Source organism: Cannabis sativa, chromosome 2, assembly GCF_029168945.1.
Source record: "Cannabis sativa cultivar Pink pepper isolate KNU-18-1 chromosome 2, ASM2916894v1, whole genome shotgun sequence".
In the NCBI taxonomy this organism is placed as follows: domain Eukaryota; kingdom Viridiplantae; phylum Streptophyta; class Magnoliopsida; order Rosales; family Cannabaceae; genus Cannabis; species Cannabis sativa.
The window spans coordinates 51,079,100-51,098,362 of record NC_083602.1 but is presented as its reverse complement, the minus strand read 5'-3'; the positions used below and the strand labels follow the sequence as shown (position 1 = coordinate 51,098,362).

Below are 19,263 nucleotides of genomic sequence, written 5' to 3'. Positions count from 1 at the left end.
TTATTTTTGATTTTTACGTTATTTATTGTTCATATATCTAGAACTTTATTTGATTAAAATTAAGATTATAAGATTAATTAATTTGTGATTTTCTTCCTATACACATAATAATAATCTCACCTAATAACTAATAATATTTTTTCTTTAATTTTTAATTGTATCACTTTCAACTAACATAGAAAAAATTAGCATAAAATTTAGTATACGTGCCTCGCACGTAGCTTTTTACTAGTATATATATATGGGTGACTATTCAATGGTTACATTTTTATTGTAACCATACGGTTACATTTTTCTTTAACCTGTAATAGCAGGTTACTAATAGGTAGACTTTCCTTTTTTAGATTTAATTAATTATAATTAACTATTTTCTTAAAATAATTAATTAAATAGACATTCCTTTTTTAGAATTATTTAATTATAATTAACTATTTTCTTAAAATAATTAATTAAATATTTAATTAACAAGACCTCTTTTAGCAGTTAATATTTATATTTAAATCCTTACTTGAATTATTTTAATAATTAAGCCATTTAATTATAATATTTACAATAAAATTTATTTTTTTTACAAAAATTAAACTTCTTTTGACACAAATTAAAATTCTCTTCTTATAATAAATTTTCAAATAATTAATTATTTTTAAATGATATTTAATTATTTTGTTACAATTATATGAACTAAGTATGAGGCCTTAAGCTAATCAATCGATAACAAGTGCAGCCATTTTTTTTATAAAAAATCCTTCAACTTATTTCATTTTTTAAAATTAAGATTACAAGTATAATAAAATTTAAATTATGAAATTATATGTGTATAATTTTAAATTATAAAAAATTTTGCTATAAAATTTTAAATAATTTAATTTTTTATAATTTAAGTATAAAAAAATAAATTGCTAAAAGATCCCTTATATAGTAATAAATTGCAAAAAATTAATTAATAATTATAATAATTTAATTTTAAAGTATAATTAATCTTAATTAAAGTTTTATAAGGAAATAAATGATTAGGTTACTTTGAGGTTACAAGTTATTTATTATTTATTTTTATTTAATTTCCAAATTAATCACAACTATTTAATAGTAATCGAATGGCTTAAAAAAATGTAACCATGGTTACAATAAAAATGTAACCATTAAACCTCTTCCATATATATATGTATATTTACTCTTTATAATTATTTATTATTGTTAATTTTTTTTATAAAATTATATGAAAAATAATAAATAAAAATTATTTTGAACATTTAAAAAGAAAAAAATATATTAAATTATTAGTATTTTCTTTTAAAAATCATTAATGTAAAAAAAAAAAATTATGACATTCCATTTCTATCAACCAAACAAAGTAATCATCCTATTCCTAAGTATCATCATAACATTACTGCACAAATGAAACCTGCATAGTAAATAAAAAACATGCTCTTTAATTTTCTTCTTCCTATTCCTCAAATCTCAAATACAGAGTTCTTTGTCTGTCCGTATTGTATTGATTGATTATTAGGGTTTAAATTGTGTAGCTGAAGATGATTTATACTGCGATCGATACCTTCTATCTCACCCATGATCAACTCCAGAATTCTCCATCCAGAAAAGATAATATAGATGAACCCACCGAAACTACTCTCAGAATCTATGGCTGCGATCTCATTCAAGAAAGCGGCATTTTGCTGCGATTGTATGCTCTTTTTCTCTTCTATTTTCCTTAACTAGGTTATGCTTTTGATTTTTTTCTTACTGCAATTATAATTATTTCAGGCCCCAAGCTGTAATGGCGACTGCCCAGGTTTTGTTCCATCGTTTTTATTGCAAGAAGTCTTTTGCTCGCTTCAATGTCAAGGTTTGTTTCTCTAATTTGTCCACCTTTAATTTCTTAATTCGTATATAAAATTGTTAATTTTTTGAATTTGAACTTTGGGGAATCTCATATTAGGTTAATTGAGTGCTTAATGTCCAAATTCAAAAGTATTCCTTTCTTCACAAGAATTTTATGTTTGGTCAAACCTTTTAATTTCGTGTTGTTTTTGAGTTGTGAATTGCCACTTACCAGTGCTATAGTGAAATTTGTCAAACTAACAATATGAAAATGTAAAATTAGCAAAATAACCACATTAAATTTACATTATGGTCGCTTGTGGATTGAACATTGTTATTTTGCTAATAAAATTTTTAAGGAAGTTGTTTTACTAATAAAAAATTTCATAATGACTTATTTTACAAAACACACAGTCGGATAGCCAATATTTAATAGAGTAAATGTCTGTTGTTGTTTTGATTTTCTGCAGAAAGTTGCAGCTAGTTGTGTGTGGCTTGCTGCAAAACTAGAGGAGTGCCCAAGAAAAGCCAGACAGGTTATAATTGTTTTCCACAGAATGGAATGTAGGAGGGAGAATTTACCCATAGAGCATTTGGACCCTTTTTCTAAGGTATGAATCTTATACAGTTAGTTTATTGGTTTTATTTTACTGGAAATTATGAAAAAAGGTTATTGTTTCTATGGTCTTCAAGGGTGAATATATGCATATCAATATATACTTTATGTCCTCCCTGTAAAGTTGTTTCACTTTTTTTTGCCAGAAATACTCCGATTTAAAGATGGAGCTGAGTAGAACAGAAAGACATATCTTGAAAGAGATGGGCTTCATTTGCCATGTTGAACATCCTCATAAGTTCATATCAAATTACCTAGCTACGCTTGAAACACCTCCAGAGTTGACACAAGAAGCATGGAATCTGGCAAATGACAGGTATGCAAAAAGTTTTCTGTAGATGTAAATATTTGATAGGAATAAAATTTAATGATTGGATATGAGGTTTCTGAATATGAAGTATTTTAAATTTTGTTATTGATAACATTAGATCTAACACTCAGGCCTTTGCTGTGCATTTGTTCTTCTGTTTATTTATTTTGATGCTCCTATGGTTTGTGGCGTTTTACTATTACACTCTCTATCATGACAATAGCTCATCTCACTTTTTAATGGCAGCTTACGTACTACCTTATGCGTTCGATTTAAGAGCGAGGTAGTAGCTTGTGGGGTAGTATATGCGGCTGCTCGTAGGTTTCAAGTGTCCCTTCCTGAGAATCCACCATGGTGGAAGGCATTTGATGCAGAAAAATCAGGGATTGATGAAGTTTGCAAGGTTCTTGCTCACCTCTACAGCCTTCCCAAGGCACAGTACTTACCAGTGTGCAAGGATGGTGATTCATTTACATTTTCTAACAAGTCATGGGATTCTCATTCTCAGCCTCTTCCGAAGGTAATTCTCTTTAACTTTCTCGGTATGTTGATTCTCAATATACTGTTTCATTAGACAATCTGTTCCTTAACTGCATTGCCATGATTTGATGGTGTCCACTGTGTAATTAAATATTCTCTCATAGTACTGTTTTATCTATAAATTTGTGTCTTGAATTTACAAAAAATAACATATATTTTCCTTTCTCTTCTATAGGTTGTTCCAAAGAGTAGTCCATCAGTTGATGGTGATACTGTCTCCAAGGCTCCTCCATCAGTATCCAGTGACAAGATAACAGACTCGAATAAGAATGTGACTGCTGAAGGAGAGACAGGAGAGGAATTGATGCACAAATCCAAGCCCGAGCGTAGAACAGATGTCAGTGGAGATAGGAGCAAGGAAAGAGAAAGAGATAGGGAAAGAGAGAGGGATAGGATAAGGTCTCGGGATCGTGATAGGGGCAGGGATTCTGACCGAGAAAGAGATAGAGAGGAGCCCGAAAGGGACAGAGATAAGGCTAGGGAACGACGCCATCGTTCCAAGGATAGAGCTTCAGGTAATTTATCTAACAAGTTTCAAATTTCGGTAAACTTCACGCCAAATATTCAACAATTTAATTTCCTTTTCAGCATTTGTCTTGAGCAAAATACATTAAACTAAGATTTTTAATGGTGTCTGAATTCAGGTGGAGGGCCTTCAGATAAATCAAGACATCACTCATCAAGAGGTATATATATTTTACTTAGGTGTCATACCTACATGAATTCTTCTTTGAGTTAGTTTGTACATTCCCTAAAAAGCTTTCGGTTATTACAGGTTCTTATCCCTCAAGAGAGAAGGATCGATATAGACACCATTAATATGCTTGAACCAGTTTTCAAAGCTTGTATGGCATGTTCTGGTGTTTATTCCTTTCATATACAGACTATTATGTTCCTTGAATAATCAAGAGCGATGTAGCCAAGCACCTGGTTAGCGACCATCGGACCCATCGGACCCGAAGGTCCGACCATCGGACCTCTTTCTTCCTCTCTCTCCAAAATCGCAGAAAAAAAAAAAAAATTTAAAAGACGGTCGGACCCATCGGACCCCCAAGGTCCGACCATCGGACCTCTGTCTTCTTCCCTCTCTCAAATCGCAGGAAAAAAAAAAAAAAAAGTTTCAGACGGGGTCCGACTGGGGTTGCTCTTTCGGGTTGGGGTTGGGGTCGGAGGGGTTGGGGTCGTGGTCGACGGGGGTGAGGGTGGTGATCGGCGTTGGGGTTGACGTGGGTGGGTGAGGGTGGTTCGGGTGAGGGTGGGCGGTTGGGGTGAGATAGAGGGAGAGAGAGATGATGCAGAGAGAGAGAATATTGTGAGGGGGGTATTTTTGGGGTTTTGAAAAAAAAGGAATAGTTTTTTTAGGTTTTAAATTTTTGGTTTAGGGAAAAAAAATTTTGATTTTCTAAGTATAGAAAATCAAATTTCCCTTAGAAAATAATCAACATATAGAAACAATAGAAAAAAAATATATATTTATTTTAGTATAGCATAGATATTAGCTATGTCTACTTTTATGTTTACAATTATAATAAACATACCAATAATATAAAATATTTTGTATGTATATATGTGTTTATTTTATTTTCTATTAATTAAACATATTAATTTAATAAACAAAATAATAATATTCACAATAAGTTTATTATATCACTCTATGTGTGTCATGTTTATTTTTTAGAAAATAAATAATATACATAAAAAAAATTGTTTATTTTTTTTTAATTTTTTGTGTCCTGTTTATTTTTTCTAATTAAATAATATTTGGAGTTTATAAAGTTATGTTTGTTTATTTATTTTTTGATGTAAGAATTGTATTTCAATAGAAAATTCGTTCACTAACTGTTGCTGAAATTTATTAAATACTACGCAAGTGCACGCAATCAAGTAGTATACTCACGCAAGTGAGGTCGAACCACAGGGAATTGGATTAATTACTACTAAACTATACTTGTAATTCTATTTGGCAAATCAAAAGTTTTTATGATTCAAAAGAATGAAAGAAATTCAGAAAACTTAAATAACACACTTGAAAGTTGAGCAAGATGAGATGATAGGGAGGAGAATCCTTTTGTTTGTTTACCTAAATTGTTAATGCCGAATTGCTATCCTTTTCTTGAAGTGAATGACAGATTATAAATTAACCTAGCTCTTTTCAGATCTTCTAGGTTCTAAATCACATGTTCTCTAATTAATCTCTTAATTAAACTAACATGAAATCAGCATTAAGCAATAATCTACTCGTCACAAAAGTCATGTGAATACTCTCGTTTCACATAGAACATCGATTATCCAATTTTAGCATTCTCAATTCTCACTTTTCAGATTTTGAATTGAGATCATAGAACATGCACAAGGTGATCAATCTTAAACATGAAATTAAGCACAAATAAAGATAATTTCACAAACAAGAATGGAGGAATGGCAATTAAACATTAACTAGGCAAAACATTAAACAACAATCATCATCCTCCCTAAATGGGAAATTTAGTTCAGAAATAAATCCATAACCATTCCAATAACAATATTCAACATAAAGAAATTAAAGAGGAATAGAGAAAGAAACTGTTTGTGGATGAATTCTGGATCTTCACTTTGAATCACTCTGCTCTTCCTGCCGCTTTTCTGCTGTGTTTTAGGGTTTCAAATCGCTTCCCCTAACTTCCAATCGCAGTTTTCTATTTATAACTAATTTTAATACCCCTGGCCGTACGGGATCTCGCCGCGGCTAGATCGGTGCTCGAAAATTCGGTTCTGTAACTTTTATATGGCCGCGGCGAGAATGTATCTCGCCGCGGCGACTGTAGCCTCCAAACTATGCTTCTCTGCTTCGTGATCTAGCCGCGGCCAAGCTGTTTCTAGTCGCGGCCAGATATGCATATTTCCTCAAAATTGTGTTTTTCTTGGCCCAGCTCGTCTTTTACTAGATTTTTGCTTCCCGAGACCTCTATTATTCCAAAGAACCTGAAAACATAGAAAACAAGCGTAATTCCATCCTAATACAGTGAAAAACACACATAACATCGATCCAAATTATAGGCTAAAAATAGCCTAACACTAACTCATTAGAAAATAATGAATATATAGAAACAATAGAAAGAAAATATATTTATTTTAGTATAGTATAGATTAGTTATGTCTATTTTTATATTTACAATTATAACAAACATACTAATATTATAAAATATTTTGTATATATATGTTTATTTTGTTTTCTATTTATTAAACATACTAATTTAATAAACAAAATAATAATATTCACATATGTTTATTATATCACTCTATGTGTGTAAAAAAACTTATTAAATTATAATAATTCATACTAAAATAGATAATAAATATTTATTCTTTAATAAAATAAGTATTTAATTTGTTTATTTTTATAAAACTATTTATTATTTATTTAATTAATTTTACAGAATTAATTATTTTGAATTTTAATAAACATATTTTATTATTAATAATTTTTAAAATATCAATATAATAAACATAAGGATAAGATATTATAAAATAATATTACAAACATTAACTACATTAATCTATTTATGGTAATTAGTATAATCATTAATGATTTATATTATTTAATGATTAAAATGTATGGTTTTATGTAATAAGTTTTCAAAATGTATAAATTTTTCAAATAATTTTTTTTTTTTTGCATATTTTTTGTAATTATTTTATTTTTGTTGTACATTTATGAAAAAAGCCCTTATTTTATTATACCCCTAATTAATCTAGTAATGCCATATTAAACGTTTAAAATTCTATATTTTTATGTTATATTAGTGTTCAGGTCAATTATGTTTAAGTCAATGATACTTGTTCATACTAATAACATTTTGGGTACTTTTACAATTTTTTTTTTTTTACAAATGCATTTCTATTTATTTTGGTATTTAAAAATAATTTTTAGTTTACTTTTTTTTTTTTAGTTATTTAAGACATCTTTAAAAATTTGGAGAAATTCAAAATAATTCATAATATAAGAAACATTATTCAAATAGTTTATTTCACACAAATAAAAGAGTTACGCTTGCAACATATTCATGTTTTCAGCGTATTAAATTTTTTCGAATTTTTCAAAAATTTATAGGATGTCTTAAATAATTATAGTACATGACTATGAAGAAAAAATTAAACTAAAAAGTTATTTCGAATGCCAAAACAGGTGGCAATTTGTGTTCATCGGTTATGTTAGTGTTGTGTCGAGACTTAGGTTTACAAACAAATGTCAAACCTAAACCCGACCTATTTATTAATCGTTTCAAAAATTAAAACCCAAACTCAATCGTTTTTTAAATGGATTAACCTGACTTGACCTGTTTATATAAAAAATCATGCTTAATTTTAGTTAACTTATCAACTCATTAACATGTTTATAAAAAACTTAACATGTTTACAATCTTGTTATAACATATTTATGTGGAATTTAACATATTTATATCTTATTTAACTAAAAAAATATAATTTACATATTATAAATTTAAAAGCATATACTCTTACATAAATTATTATCGTATCATTTTTAAATTAACCGTATCAAACTAAAAGTAAGAGCATTGTTATTAGGGCACCAGTGATGCCTAATACCTTCTCGACATACTGCGTTGCGATTGGCTAGCGGTACTCCTTAAAAGCTATTATACTAAATTATATGAGACCCAATACTTAGTTTGACCAATAGCATTATTTACACATAAAAGAATGATAAACACCACTAATACCCTTTAGCTTTTCTCTTTCATAAATAAATTAGCCTTATCAATTTAAAAATTACCCACATTCATTTAAAATAAATTGGTTTAGAGGTATATCTGTTGGGAATTATTTTACCAGGATATTAGATCTACTCACAAGTATGTTTATTAACATCCTAAATATGAACTTTCTAAAACGATAAAATAAACACATATAAAGTTAAGAAAACCTTACATTGATGCAGCGGAATAAATGTCTCCTTCCACTCAGATCTCTAACCCTTGATTCCTTTACGTAGCGAGTATAATCAAGATCTGAGCCCGAATCTCCTTCTTCTTCAAGCTTTGATCCTTCACAGTCTTCCAATCTATGATTGAGTTGCGCTTCTTGTGTGTGGGCACTTACTCTTTCACTAGGGTCACGAAAAAGATGAAGGAAAAGAGGGAGAGAGGTTTCGGCCAAGGTAGAGAGTGAGGAAGGCTCAGTTTTCTGAAGAGAGAAATTTCTGTCAGAAAGGCTTATTGAAAACTTGTGTTTTGACTGAGCCATCACTTTCTATTTATAGGCAACTTACTAGGTTTAAGTTTAGAATTATTTGGCATTAAAATAATAAAAATAATAATTTGAAAAAGCCTTATAAGTGGCCGGCCATAGGTGTTGTAATGGGCCCCACTTAATTTTGCAATTTTATCAAATTTTATCTCTATTTTCTCAAAAATGCCAATTTTCCAATTCTAACCTTTTAAATGCCAAAACTAATTATTTAATAATTAAAATACATTATTAAATAATATTGTCATTTAATTTAATTATTAATTAGACATATAAAGTCTATTAATAAATAAATAAACCTAGAAAACTCTTTTCCTTACAATTTCACCCCTGCTTAGTGAAAATTCATAAAATCAGACATAGTCTAACTTTAGAATTATAATTGATCAATCACGAATCAATTAATGAGTCTTACAAGCAGAATGTTCTCAACTAGAATGAGGACCATGGATCTATATGCTGAGCTTCCAATAAGTGAACCAAATTTACCAAGTAAATTCCTACTTATTAATTCTTCGTTGAATCCACTCTTAGAACTTAGAATTGCACTCTCAGACTTATATAGAGCATATTGTATGTTTCACGATACCAATATACTATCTCATTTAACCATTGTTATAATCTTATTGTGATTTAAAGATCCTCTATATAGATGATTTACATCGAGATGGGATTTCTTTACCGTTCTCACCCCTCAATGTATTTTGCCCCTTAAAACACTTAGCTACTGTAAATGGTGTTTAGTGATCTAATAATTAGTCGATTAAACAAGAGCTCATCCATTTACTTCTATTTGCTAAGCTCGAAGGGAATCATCACTTAACTTCTATACACCGGTAGAAGCTATAGATTCCATATTTATGTTCGGCACTCCCACTCAATCATACTATCATGTTCCCAAAATATACGTATCACCACGACCCAAAAGTAGGCTTAACTAATAAATCAAAGAACATGAATAGCACTCTGAGTTGAGCCCAAGCATATCGGGATTTAGATTCTTTTCAATCTTAAGATCAACTACGATATTGACTTGGAAAGATATGTATAACGGTAAGTTTGTAATATCTTAACTTAGTTGCAATATCGGTCCGATCCAATGTATACTCCATACATTCGAAACTAGTATACTTTACTAATGTCTGGAAAGAACATAACACTTACTCCAAGTGTAAGTACACATCATCGGCGATTATCACATTAGTGTAAATCCAATAACAACGATGAAACGGGGACCAAAACTTTTGATTCATATGATCACAATCACATTCCTTTGTGTTGACGATCTTGTAATTGTGAATAAACATATGATCTGGATTTAACTGATTTTGTGTGTATGAATGTAATAAACATATTAAACATATTAAACCATTAGCATGTAAAATTCATGCAAACATCAATCACTTCAAATTTCTTATATTGATAACTAATCAGATTGTAAAGAGTTTTATTTAGGGCATAAAACCTAACAAACTCCCACTTGCACTAATATAAAACAAACTGCGCAAATAGGTCAATCTGATGTCTTGATCTTCAGATCAAGTGTAGTATATTTGAATCCACCCAAACTTCTGGAAACTAGTTCATAAATACTCTTATGAAACATCCTTTACTATATGCTTTACTCATCAAGGGATACTGAAATCTTTACTGTTTTAAAAGTACATACGAATTAACGAGAGGACATATCTCTCATATTTTAAAATATGTAATTGAGATAATACAGTGTAGACTTTTCTTCAGTGATATAACTTTCTGGTATTTTCGAATAGACCAAGTTATAGTTCTTCTCTGGTAGAGCTTGAATTATTATACAATAATTCCTCCACCCCCAAAGTAAGCACCATCTTAAGAATTTCGAAATTAGATGGTGTGATACAAAGACAACTGATACACAGTTCCTTAATATCTGACATATAGATCACTTTCATAAATCCTTCTTGAATATCTTCTAATGTTCCCTATTTGATTACATCTCAGATAGCTCCCACTCAATAGCAGATGTCTGGTTAAATAATACTTTTAACCTATGATTGTTTAGAGAGTTACCTAGTTGTGACTTTTGTATTAGTATGAAACTTTAAGTCAAGACTAAGTCATCAACTTAGCAGACTAGTATTTGAAGTGAAAAATACATGCCAGAGATTAAAGTAATCAAAATTAAGATACCATAAAATTTTATGAGGATTAAGAATTCTTGGTTCAAGTCATTCGAATGGACTGAACTAGAGTTCTTTATCTTATTCTCATAATTCTGATAAGCTATATCTATCCATGTGAATGGATAGATTTGCTTTTCAGTAGTGTTCTTAAGTACCTATCACAATTATCAACCTAATGAAGATGGGTATAGAACTTTAAAATTCTCCCACTCAATTAAGGTAGTGTGAAACTTTAACAAAGAACTTTCAAAGGTATCATGCTTTTACTTACAACAGTAAAAACGAAATGGAACATACAATCAAGATCAAGAATTTATATTGACAATAGCTGACTCATTATATTACTTCTATGTTTAAACAAGATATGTGTTTCATAGGGAATTGTGGAATAGACTCCACCCCTAAGAATATACATATAGGGTACTATGGAAAATCTCCACCCCTAAGTATATAGAGATTATGATCCACCCCTAAAGGTTGTAAAGATCATGATTCTCTGTGTGATAGAGTTTATGTGGAGTTGAATACTATCCAGAGTTCATTAGATATAAAAGATCGTTGAACTGCATAGTTTTCTTAACTTTTCTCCACCCCTATCAGATCATAAGATCCTTTTATTAAACAAATTCTTAATAATTGTATGAGAATTAACAATTATTGATAAACATAGAAATAATTTCTAGTGTTTATATAATATAACTCTATGAAGAGTTGTAAATATTATAGAATTTGCATCAATAATAAAAACACTTACACATACAAACATATAAATATAATGTGGTAATAATTGATGAAGATAAAATTAAATGAAGCTCAATCTCATAAATTGCAATAGTGAATTTCGAAAAAAAATAAAACTTTATTAATAATAAAAAAGTATTGCAACAATATGAGAGAAACAGGGATAAATATCCCTAACTAAAATTTGAAATCCAAATTGTCTTTAAACTAAAACAATTAATTCAAAAATTGAAGAGCTTCATCTTCTCTGGACGATTTCACCCTTGGTCCAGCTTTGCTGATCCAACTCAATTGAGTTGAAGTAGCTTGGCCTATAAGAAGAAGAAAACAAATAAACAAAGTTAGTCCAGAATTATAAATCCAATTGGATAATAATTCACTAAAACTCTTAAAGTTTATGAAAGGAAATACCTTGTTTCTTTGCAAGAAGTTTAGGACATTGGGGTTTCCAATGACCTTTTTCATTGCAGTGGAAACATTTTCCTTTAAGTGTAGCATCACCAGAAGAAGCAGCCTTTTTCATGACTTTTGTTCGCTTCTTGGTGTTCTTCCACTTCTTCTTCGATTTGGGCTTTGAAGCGAGGCGACATTTGCTTCAGGTTTCATCGTCCCATTACCATTACCAGGATGAGGTTTACTCCCTTTCTTCTTGGGTCCTCCAATCAAATTTTCATAAGTTTGAAGGTCATTGACTAATTCATGAAAGTCAATTTCCTTCTTATTCATGACATAATTTGATGTGTATGGTAGAAATGCTGGAGTCAGGCTGTTCAAGATAAGACTTACTTGAGTAGCCTTGTCCATTTCAGCACCATGATCCTGGGCTTCTTGGAAATAACTGGACATGAGGAGAACATGATCACGCACGTTTTGATGAGGTTCCATCCGTGCGTTAATGTACTTCTTAGTCGCGTCAAAGCGTGACTGAAGTGATGCCTTACCGAATAGCTCATTTAACTTCGTCATAACTTCAGCAGCCTTCTCAGTTTTAGAAAACCGAGTTTTGAGGGTGTCAACCATGCTAGAAAGCATAAAGTATAGAGCTTTGTCATTTGCCTTCTGCCAACGCTCATACTTTTCTTTCACAGCTTTGGATGCATTATCCCCAGGCACTTCAGGTGACGGCTCAGTTAAAACAAACAAGGCACTTTCTCCTATGAGAGCAATATTAATGTTCTCATTCCATTTATTAAAGTTAGATCCATTCAGCTTATTTTCAGTCAACAGTGATAACATGGGATTCATTTTGACAAACAGGATACTACAAAATAATAGAAATCAACAAATAGAAATTAATAATGGTTTAACATACAAAATCAATTCAGAAATTATAAGCACATAGCAAGTAGGAATGATATGAGAAAATACTTAAAAAAATCAATCCTAAATAATTTCCAAGGTTTTCAACAAACTGATATCAGTGTCCCGTTTAGGCGAGAGTCAAAGCTATCATCCATTGAATAGAGTTGTCAGCTCATCTAAAATGTTAAACATTCTAGCAACCTTTTATTCGATCAAGATCAGAATCCAGCGTTGTCCCGTTTAGGCGAGAGTCAAGGCTATTCTATCTTATGAGCTTCTACCATTGTTTCGCAATTTGCAAGTCAAATATGGTCGCCACCATTAGGGTGATCTATACCATATAAAACACTTACAAACCACTTATCATGCGAGATTAAACGGTGCGAAATTGCTAATGAACGTTCCTCCATTAGGGAGGATTACTCACTAAAACAAACGCGGTGTAAAACCCACAATGGAGATCGAATATCTTAATAATAATAAAGCTCATTGTTTAAAATGTATTTTCTTATTATTCTAATAAATAAATCTCATTAAATTCTATTTAAGAATTAAAATTCAAAAATAAGAATTTAATATAATATTTATAAAATTATACTAGATGGTGATTGAAATAAAATTAATTATTTCCATCTTAGTAATAATCTTAAATATAAATATTAAGGAAATTAATTTAAGATGAATTAAATAAATAATTAGCAACTTAAAAATTTCCTTTGAGAATATATTTATTGGGTTCGAAAATTAAGTATAAAAAAAATATACAATTTTCGAAAAATAATAAAAATAGAAAAGAAATACTTCAAGCAAAAATATCACCTATCTAGATATTCTTTTGACTAGTTAATTCAATTTCTAATAATATATATATTTTAAATTCACTTATTTTAAATTAATCTATTAAATGAAAAAATCATTGACTTGAGTTGGTCCAAGAATTAATTAAAATAATTAATTAATTTACAACTCAATCTATTTTTCAAAAAAATTCGAAAATATTGCATAATTAAAATGCAATTTTCGAAATTGATTAATAAAATAAAGAAAAATATATATTTTGAAAATTATTTAAATTTAAGTTGAAAAATTAAATTTCAACCTAAAATTAATTTTCTATTTAATTAAGTGTCATGAAAAATCAATAAATATTTAAGTATCATTATGAAAATCAACTTAGATATTTAGATTTTTCAACTTAATTAATTGTATTAAATTCAAGAAATAAATAATTAAGTGTAGAGAAGCCTTAATTATTAATTTCTATTTAATACTAGGAAAAATATACTTAATAAAATTGTACCAAAATTAATTATTTAAATAATTAATTTCACAAAAGTATAATATTTTCCTATAAGTATTAGAAATAATAAGTAGTCTAGAACTTACTATCTAGAAAATATCTTATTTGACTAAGTATCTTTTCAAAATTTGAAAAATATCTAATTTAAGTTATATAGAAAAAATCTAAAACTTAAATAATTTCAAATCTAGATTTAATTAAATATCACAAATTAAGTTGTAACCACTTAATTTGAAGATATCTTTTAAAGTTAATATTTGAAAAGATATTAACAAAAAAATATCTAAGATATTCCATTTCAAGTTAATATTTGAAAAGATATTAACTTAAAAAATATCTTAAGAATCTTTAATAACTAATGCCTAAGATTCCTCAACTTGATTTAAAATTTAAATCAAATATTCAAATTTAAGTTAGTTAAGAAAAATCAGTTGATACAACTAATTTATAACTTAAATAAGAATATTTAATTAAATAAGCTCCAGAAAGAATCTAGTTAGTTAAAATTCTATATTTAATTAAATACAAGAAAAATACAAATAGTTTGTCTAGAAATAATATCTAAACTAAAAGTGTTTTTCTTAAAATTAACTTTAAAATATTAAATTGAAAAAAAAAATTCATATATTTTAAAAGTTAATTATGTTGCTAATTCAATTTTATTAGGTCAAACTAATATAATTAACCTAGTACAGTTATTCAAATCAGGCAAATGGGCCTTCACAATTGGGGTAGTTCATGTGAGGGGGTGCTGGGTTCAGTATGTCGTACCCACTTCTATGGCACCCAACTCTAAGGCCCAAAAGAGAGGAATTTAACCTTAAAATGAATAACTGTTATTAATTGAATAGGTCCAATAACTAAATGGACCTAAATAAAATCTATCATGGTGTGACATTTTATTTAGCAACAACCTATATGTATCTATATTAAAATAAAATAAACATATAGGCTCACACAGGCACACTTTGGATGGATCCTATCATGTTGCTAGGTCATACACAGATGAAAGAAGATTGTAAAATTTACCTGTTACAAATTATTTACTTGACCAAGGGAGCCATCAGATCATTAGATCTGGCAATAAGTAACCATGGCTATTTGCAATCAAGTAATAATAGGTTTTTAAAACTTACACACAAGCTAAAAACACATACTCCTGCAACAAGGTTAGCTGGATAGTTGGAAGTAGGATTTATTTAATTTTAAATAAATAATTTCAAAAAAAAAATAAATAATTAAAAAAAAATATTTTAATTAATTTCGAAAAATAAAAAAAAATTAAATTAATTTCGAAAATAAAATAAATTTAAAATTTCGAAATTATTATTATTATTTTTTTTTAAATAAATATTTAAAATTAAACCTACTATTTGAAAAATTAGGTTTCAACCAACCTAAATATCATTTCAAAATTTGCTAACTACTTTTAAAAATTAAATGTTATTTTAAAAATAAAAATTAAATAAAAATTAGAAAAGATAAATTAAATATCTTTTCAGATTTTAAATTTAATTTAAATAAATAAAATAACAAAATTTAAAAAATTAGCAAAATATCTTATATCTATTTAAAATTACATGATTATAAATATCTTATTTTAAATTTAAATAAGGTCAAAATGTCTAAAAAGATTTAAAAAATCTTAATAGATAAGATATTTTTAAAATATCTTAAAAGATAGGATATTTTTAAATATCTTAAAAAATATTATAAATATCCTAAAAGATAAGATATTTTTAAATATCTTAAAAGATATTATAAATATCTTAAAAGATATTTTAAATATCTAAAAAAAATCTGACCTTAAATTTAAAAAAAAATAATCAAATTTAAAAATAAGATAGATTTTTAAGCAAAAAGATAAATACTAGTTCTATTCAAATTCAAATTACACTAATATCTTGAATTAAATTAAAAAAAATTAAATTAATTCAAAACGATAATTAGAATTGAATTAGGAATAGTAATAGTATATATATAAAACCATACAAAAAATTGGAAGTTAATTCCATGAAAAAATATGAAAAATTGAAGAAAATTGAAAAAATTCGAAACTGTACTGACAGTTCTGCGATCGCAGGAAACTATCAGCACAGCCCCGATTTTGTCAAATCTTCAAAAAATCATAACTAATTCAAATAAAATCCAAATTGAGTTCTGTAAAAGGCTAACTTGCTCAATTTTTTCCATACTATCCAATAAAAATAATTCCAGAACCGAAATAACAATTATTTTTCACGAAAATTTCATAATCATCAATCAATCATCAAATAACACTCAATACAACATGATACCATCCAAAGAACATACAAACAATCGTTTTAAAGTCCAAATTACATGCAAGTAAATCAATTACCATGGCTCTGAGGCCAGTTTTTGGGAATTATTTTACCAGGATCTTAGATCTACTCACAAGTATGTTTATTAACATCCTAAATATGAACTTTCTAAAACGATAAAATAAACACATATAAAGTTAAGAAAACCTTACATTGATGCAGCGGAATAAATGTCTCCTTCCACTCAGATCTCTAACCCTTGATTCCTTTCTGTAGCAGAGTATAATCAAGATCTGAGCCCGAATCTCCTTCTTCTTCAAGCTTTGATCCTTCACAGTCTTCCAATCTATGATTGAGTTCTTTAACTTCTTTGCTGTGTGTGGGCACTTACTCTTTCACTAGGGTCACGAAAAAGATGAAGGAAAAGAGGGAGAGAGGTTTCGGCCAAGGTAGAGAGTGAGGAAGGCTCAGTTTTCTGAAGAGAGAAATTTCTGTCAGAAAGGCTTATTGAAAACTTGTGTTTTGACTGAGCCATCACTTTCTATTTATAGGCAACTTACTAGGTTTAAGTTTAGAATTATTTGGCATTAAAATAATAAAAATAATAATTTGAAAAAGCCTTATAAGTGGCCGGCCATAGGTGTTGTAATGGGCCCCACTTAATTTTGCAATTTTATCAAATTTTATCTCTATTTTCTCAAAAATGCCAATTTTCCAATTCTAACCTTTTAAATGCCAAAACTAATTATTTAATAATTAAAATACATTATTAAATAATATTGTCATTTAATTTAATTATTAATTAGACATATAAAGTCTATTAATAAATAAATAAACCTAGAAAACTCTTTTCCTTACAATTTCACCCCTGCTTAGTGAAAATTCATAAAATCAGACATAGTTTAACTTTAGAATTATAATTGATCAATCACGAATCAATTAATGAGTCTTACAAGCAGAATGTTCTCAACTAGAATGAGGACCATGGATCTATATGCTGAGCTTCCAATAAGTGAACCAAATTTACCAAGTAAATTCCTACTTATTAATTCTTCGTTGAATCCACTCTTAGAACTTAGAATTGCACTCTCAGACTTATATAGAGCATATTGTATGTTTCACGATACCAATATACTATCTCATTTAACCATTGTTATAATCTTATTGTGATTTAAAGATCCTCTATATAGATGATTTACATCGAGATGGGATTTCTTTACCGTTCTCACCCTCAATGTATTTTGCCCACTTAAAACACTTAGCTACCTGTAAATGGTGTTTAGTGATCTAATAATTAGTCAGTTAAACAAGAGCTCATCCATTTACTTCTATTTGCTAAGCTCGAAGGGAATCATCACTTAACTTCTATACACCAGTAGAAGCTATAGATTCCATATTTATGTTCAGCACTCCCACTCAATCATACTATCATGTTCCCAAAATATACGTATCACCCTGACCCAAAAGTAGGCTTAACTAATAAATCAAAGAACATGAATATCACTCCTGAGTTGAGCCCAAGCATATCAGGATTTAGATTCTTTTCAATCTTAAGATCAACTACTGATATTGACTTGGAAAGATATGTATAACGGTAAGTTTGTAATATCTTAACTTAGTTGCAATATCGGTCCAGTCCAATGTATACTCCATACATTCGAAACTAGTATACTTTACTAATGTCCTGGAAAGAACATAACACTTACTCCAAGTGTAAGTACACATCATCGCTGATTATCACATTAGTGTAAATCCAATAACACTGATGAAACAGGGACCAAAACTTTTGATTCATATGATCACAATCACATTCCACTGTGTTGACGATACTGTAATTGTGAATAAACATATGATCTGGATTTAACTGATTTTGTGTGTATGAATGTAATAAACATATTAAACATATTAAACCATTAGCATGTAAAATTCATGCAAACATCAATCACTTCAAATTTCTTATATTGATAACTAATCAGATTGTAAAGAGTTTTATTTAGGGCATAAAACCTAACAATATCAGTATACTCTTTTTTTAAGTTAGAATGGTAGAATTCTCCTAAGAGTTTTAATCCACTAATTTTGATGTGAAAAATGACGGCGCGAACTACAGGTTCTCATTTATGAAAAAATATAAAAATATATATTGGAAAATGTAACGGCACACTCAACTCAACCCCTTTCTTAGTTTGACCAATACGGTGCGTTTCGTTCTTTCTCTTTCCAGACGCAGACAGAGAAAGAGAGAGAAGAGAAGAGAAGAGAAGGGATCCTATTTCCTATTTGTACCATTTTAGAAAATACAGGATCAATTTTGTCATTTAACAAAACAGAGAGTCCAATCTGTAACTTTTGTAAAACACGGGGTCCAAAATAATATTTACTCTTAATAATATTTATTTGGTAGCTTGTATTTGAAAATTATATATATTTAGTATTCTAAATTAATTTTTTTTTCATAAAATTTTATCAATACAATTTAGCTGTCTAAAATTTTATGAATTTTGAATTCAAATTTAATTAGTTGATTACAATTTGGTTAAATTGATTAAATTGTATTAATTAAATTTTACTAGGATACTAAATATGTACAATTTAAAAATATGAGATAAATATTATTAAAAATATAAGGTAACAAATATATATTTTTTTTTTTTATAAAAACACAATGTACTAAATGAATATTTTTATAATCTCCTTCATAAAAATTATTTTTTCCATAAGTAAATTTAAATTATTCAAAAAGAAAGAAAAAAATAACCTTTTTTTATATGAAATTTCATTTTTATATTTAAAAAATAATTTTTTAAAAATTTAATCTAATTTAAAATTTCAAAAAATTAAAAATAAGATAAGTCATATAGTACATCCTTTAGGAGTTTATTTTTGTTTTTATTTTTTTTTATATAAAACTATTTGTAAGAAAAATTAAAATTTTTGAATAATTT

The 19,263-nt window shown here is 28.3% G+C and overlaps 1 protein-coding gene across 1 annotated transcript; it reads left to right on the top strand.

Annotated features, from left to right (window-relative positions):
• Window positions 1–1,337: 1,337 nt before the first annotated feature.
• Window positions 1,338–4,241, top strand: LOC115721343 (cyclin-L1-1). The gene is made up of 8 exons (XM_030650618.2): window positions 1,338–1,681; window positions 1,762–1,843; window positions 2,289–2,429; window positions 2,581–2,750; window positions 2,991–3,264; window positions 3,460–3,799; window positions 3,929–3,970; window positions 4,060–4,241. The coding sequence occupies exons 1-8, from the start codon at window positions 1,530–1,532 to the stop codon at window positions 4,101–4,103; spliced, it is 1,245 nt and encodes a 414-aa protein (XP_030506478.2). The 5' UTR covers window positions 1,338–1,529; the 3' UTR covers window positions 4,104–4,241.
• Window positions 4,242–19,263: the final 15,022 nt, after the last annotated feature.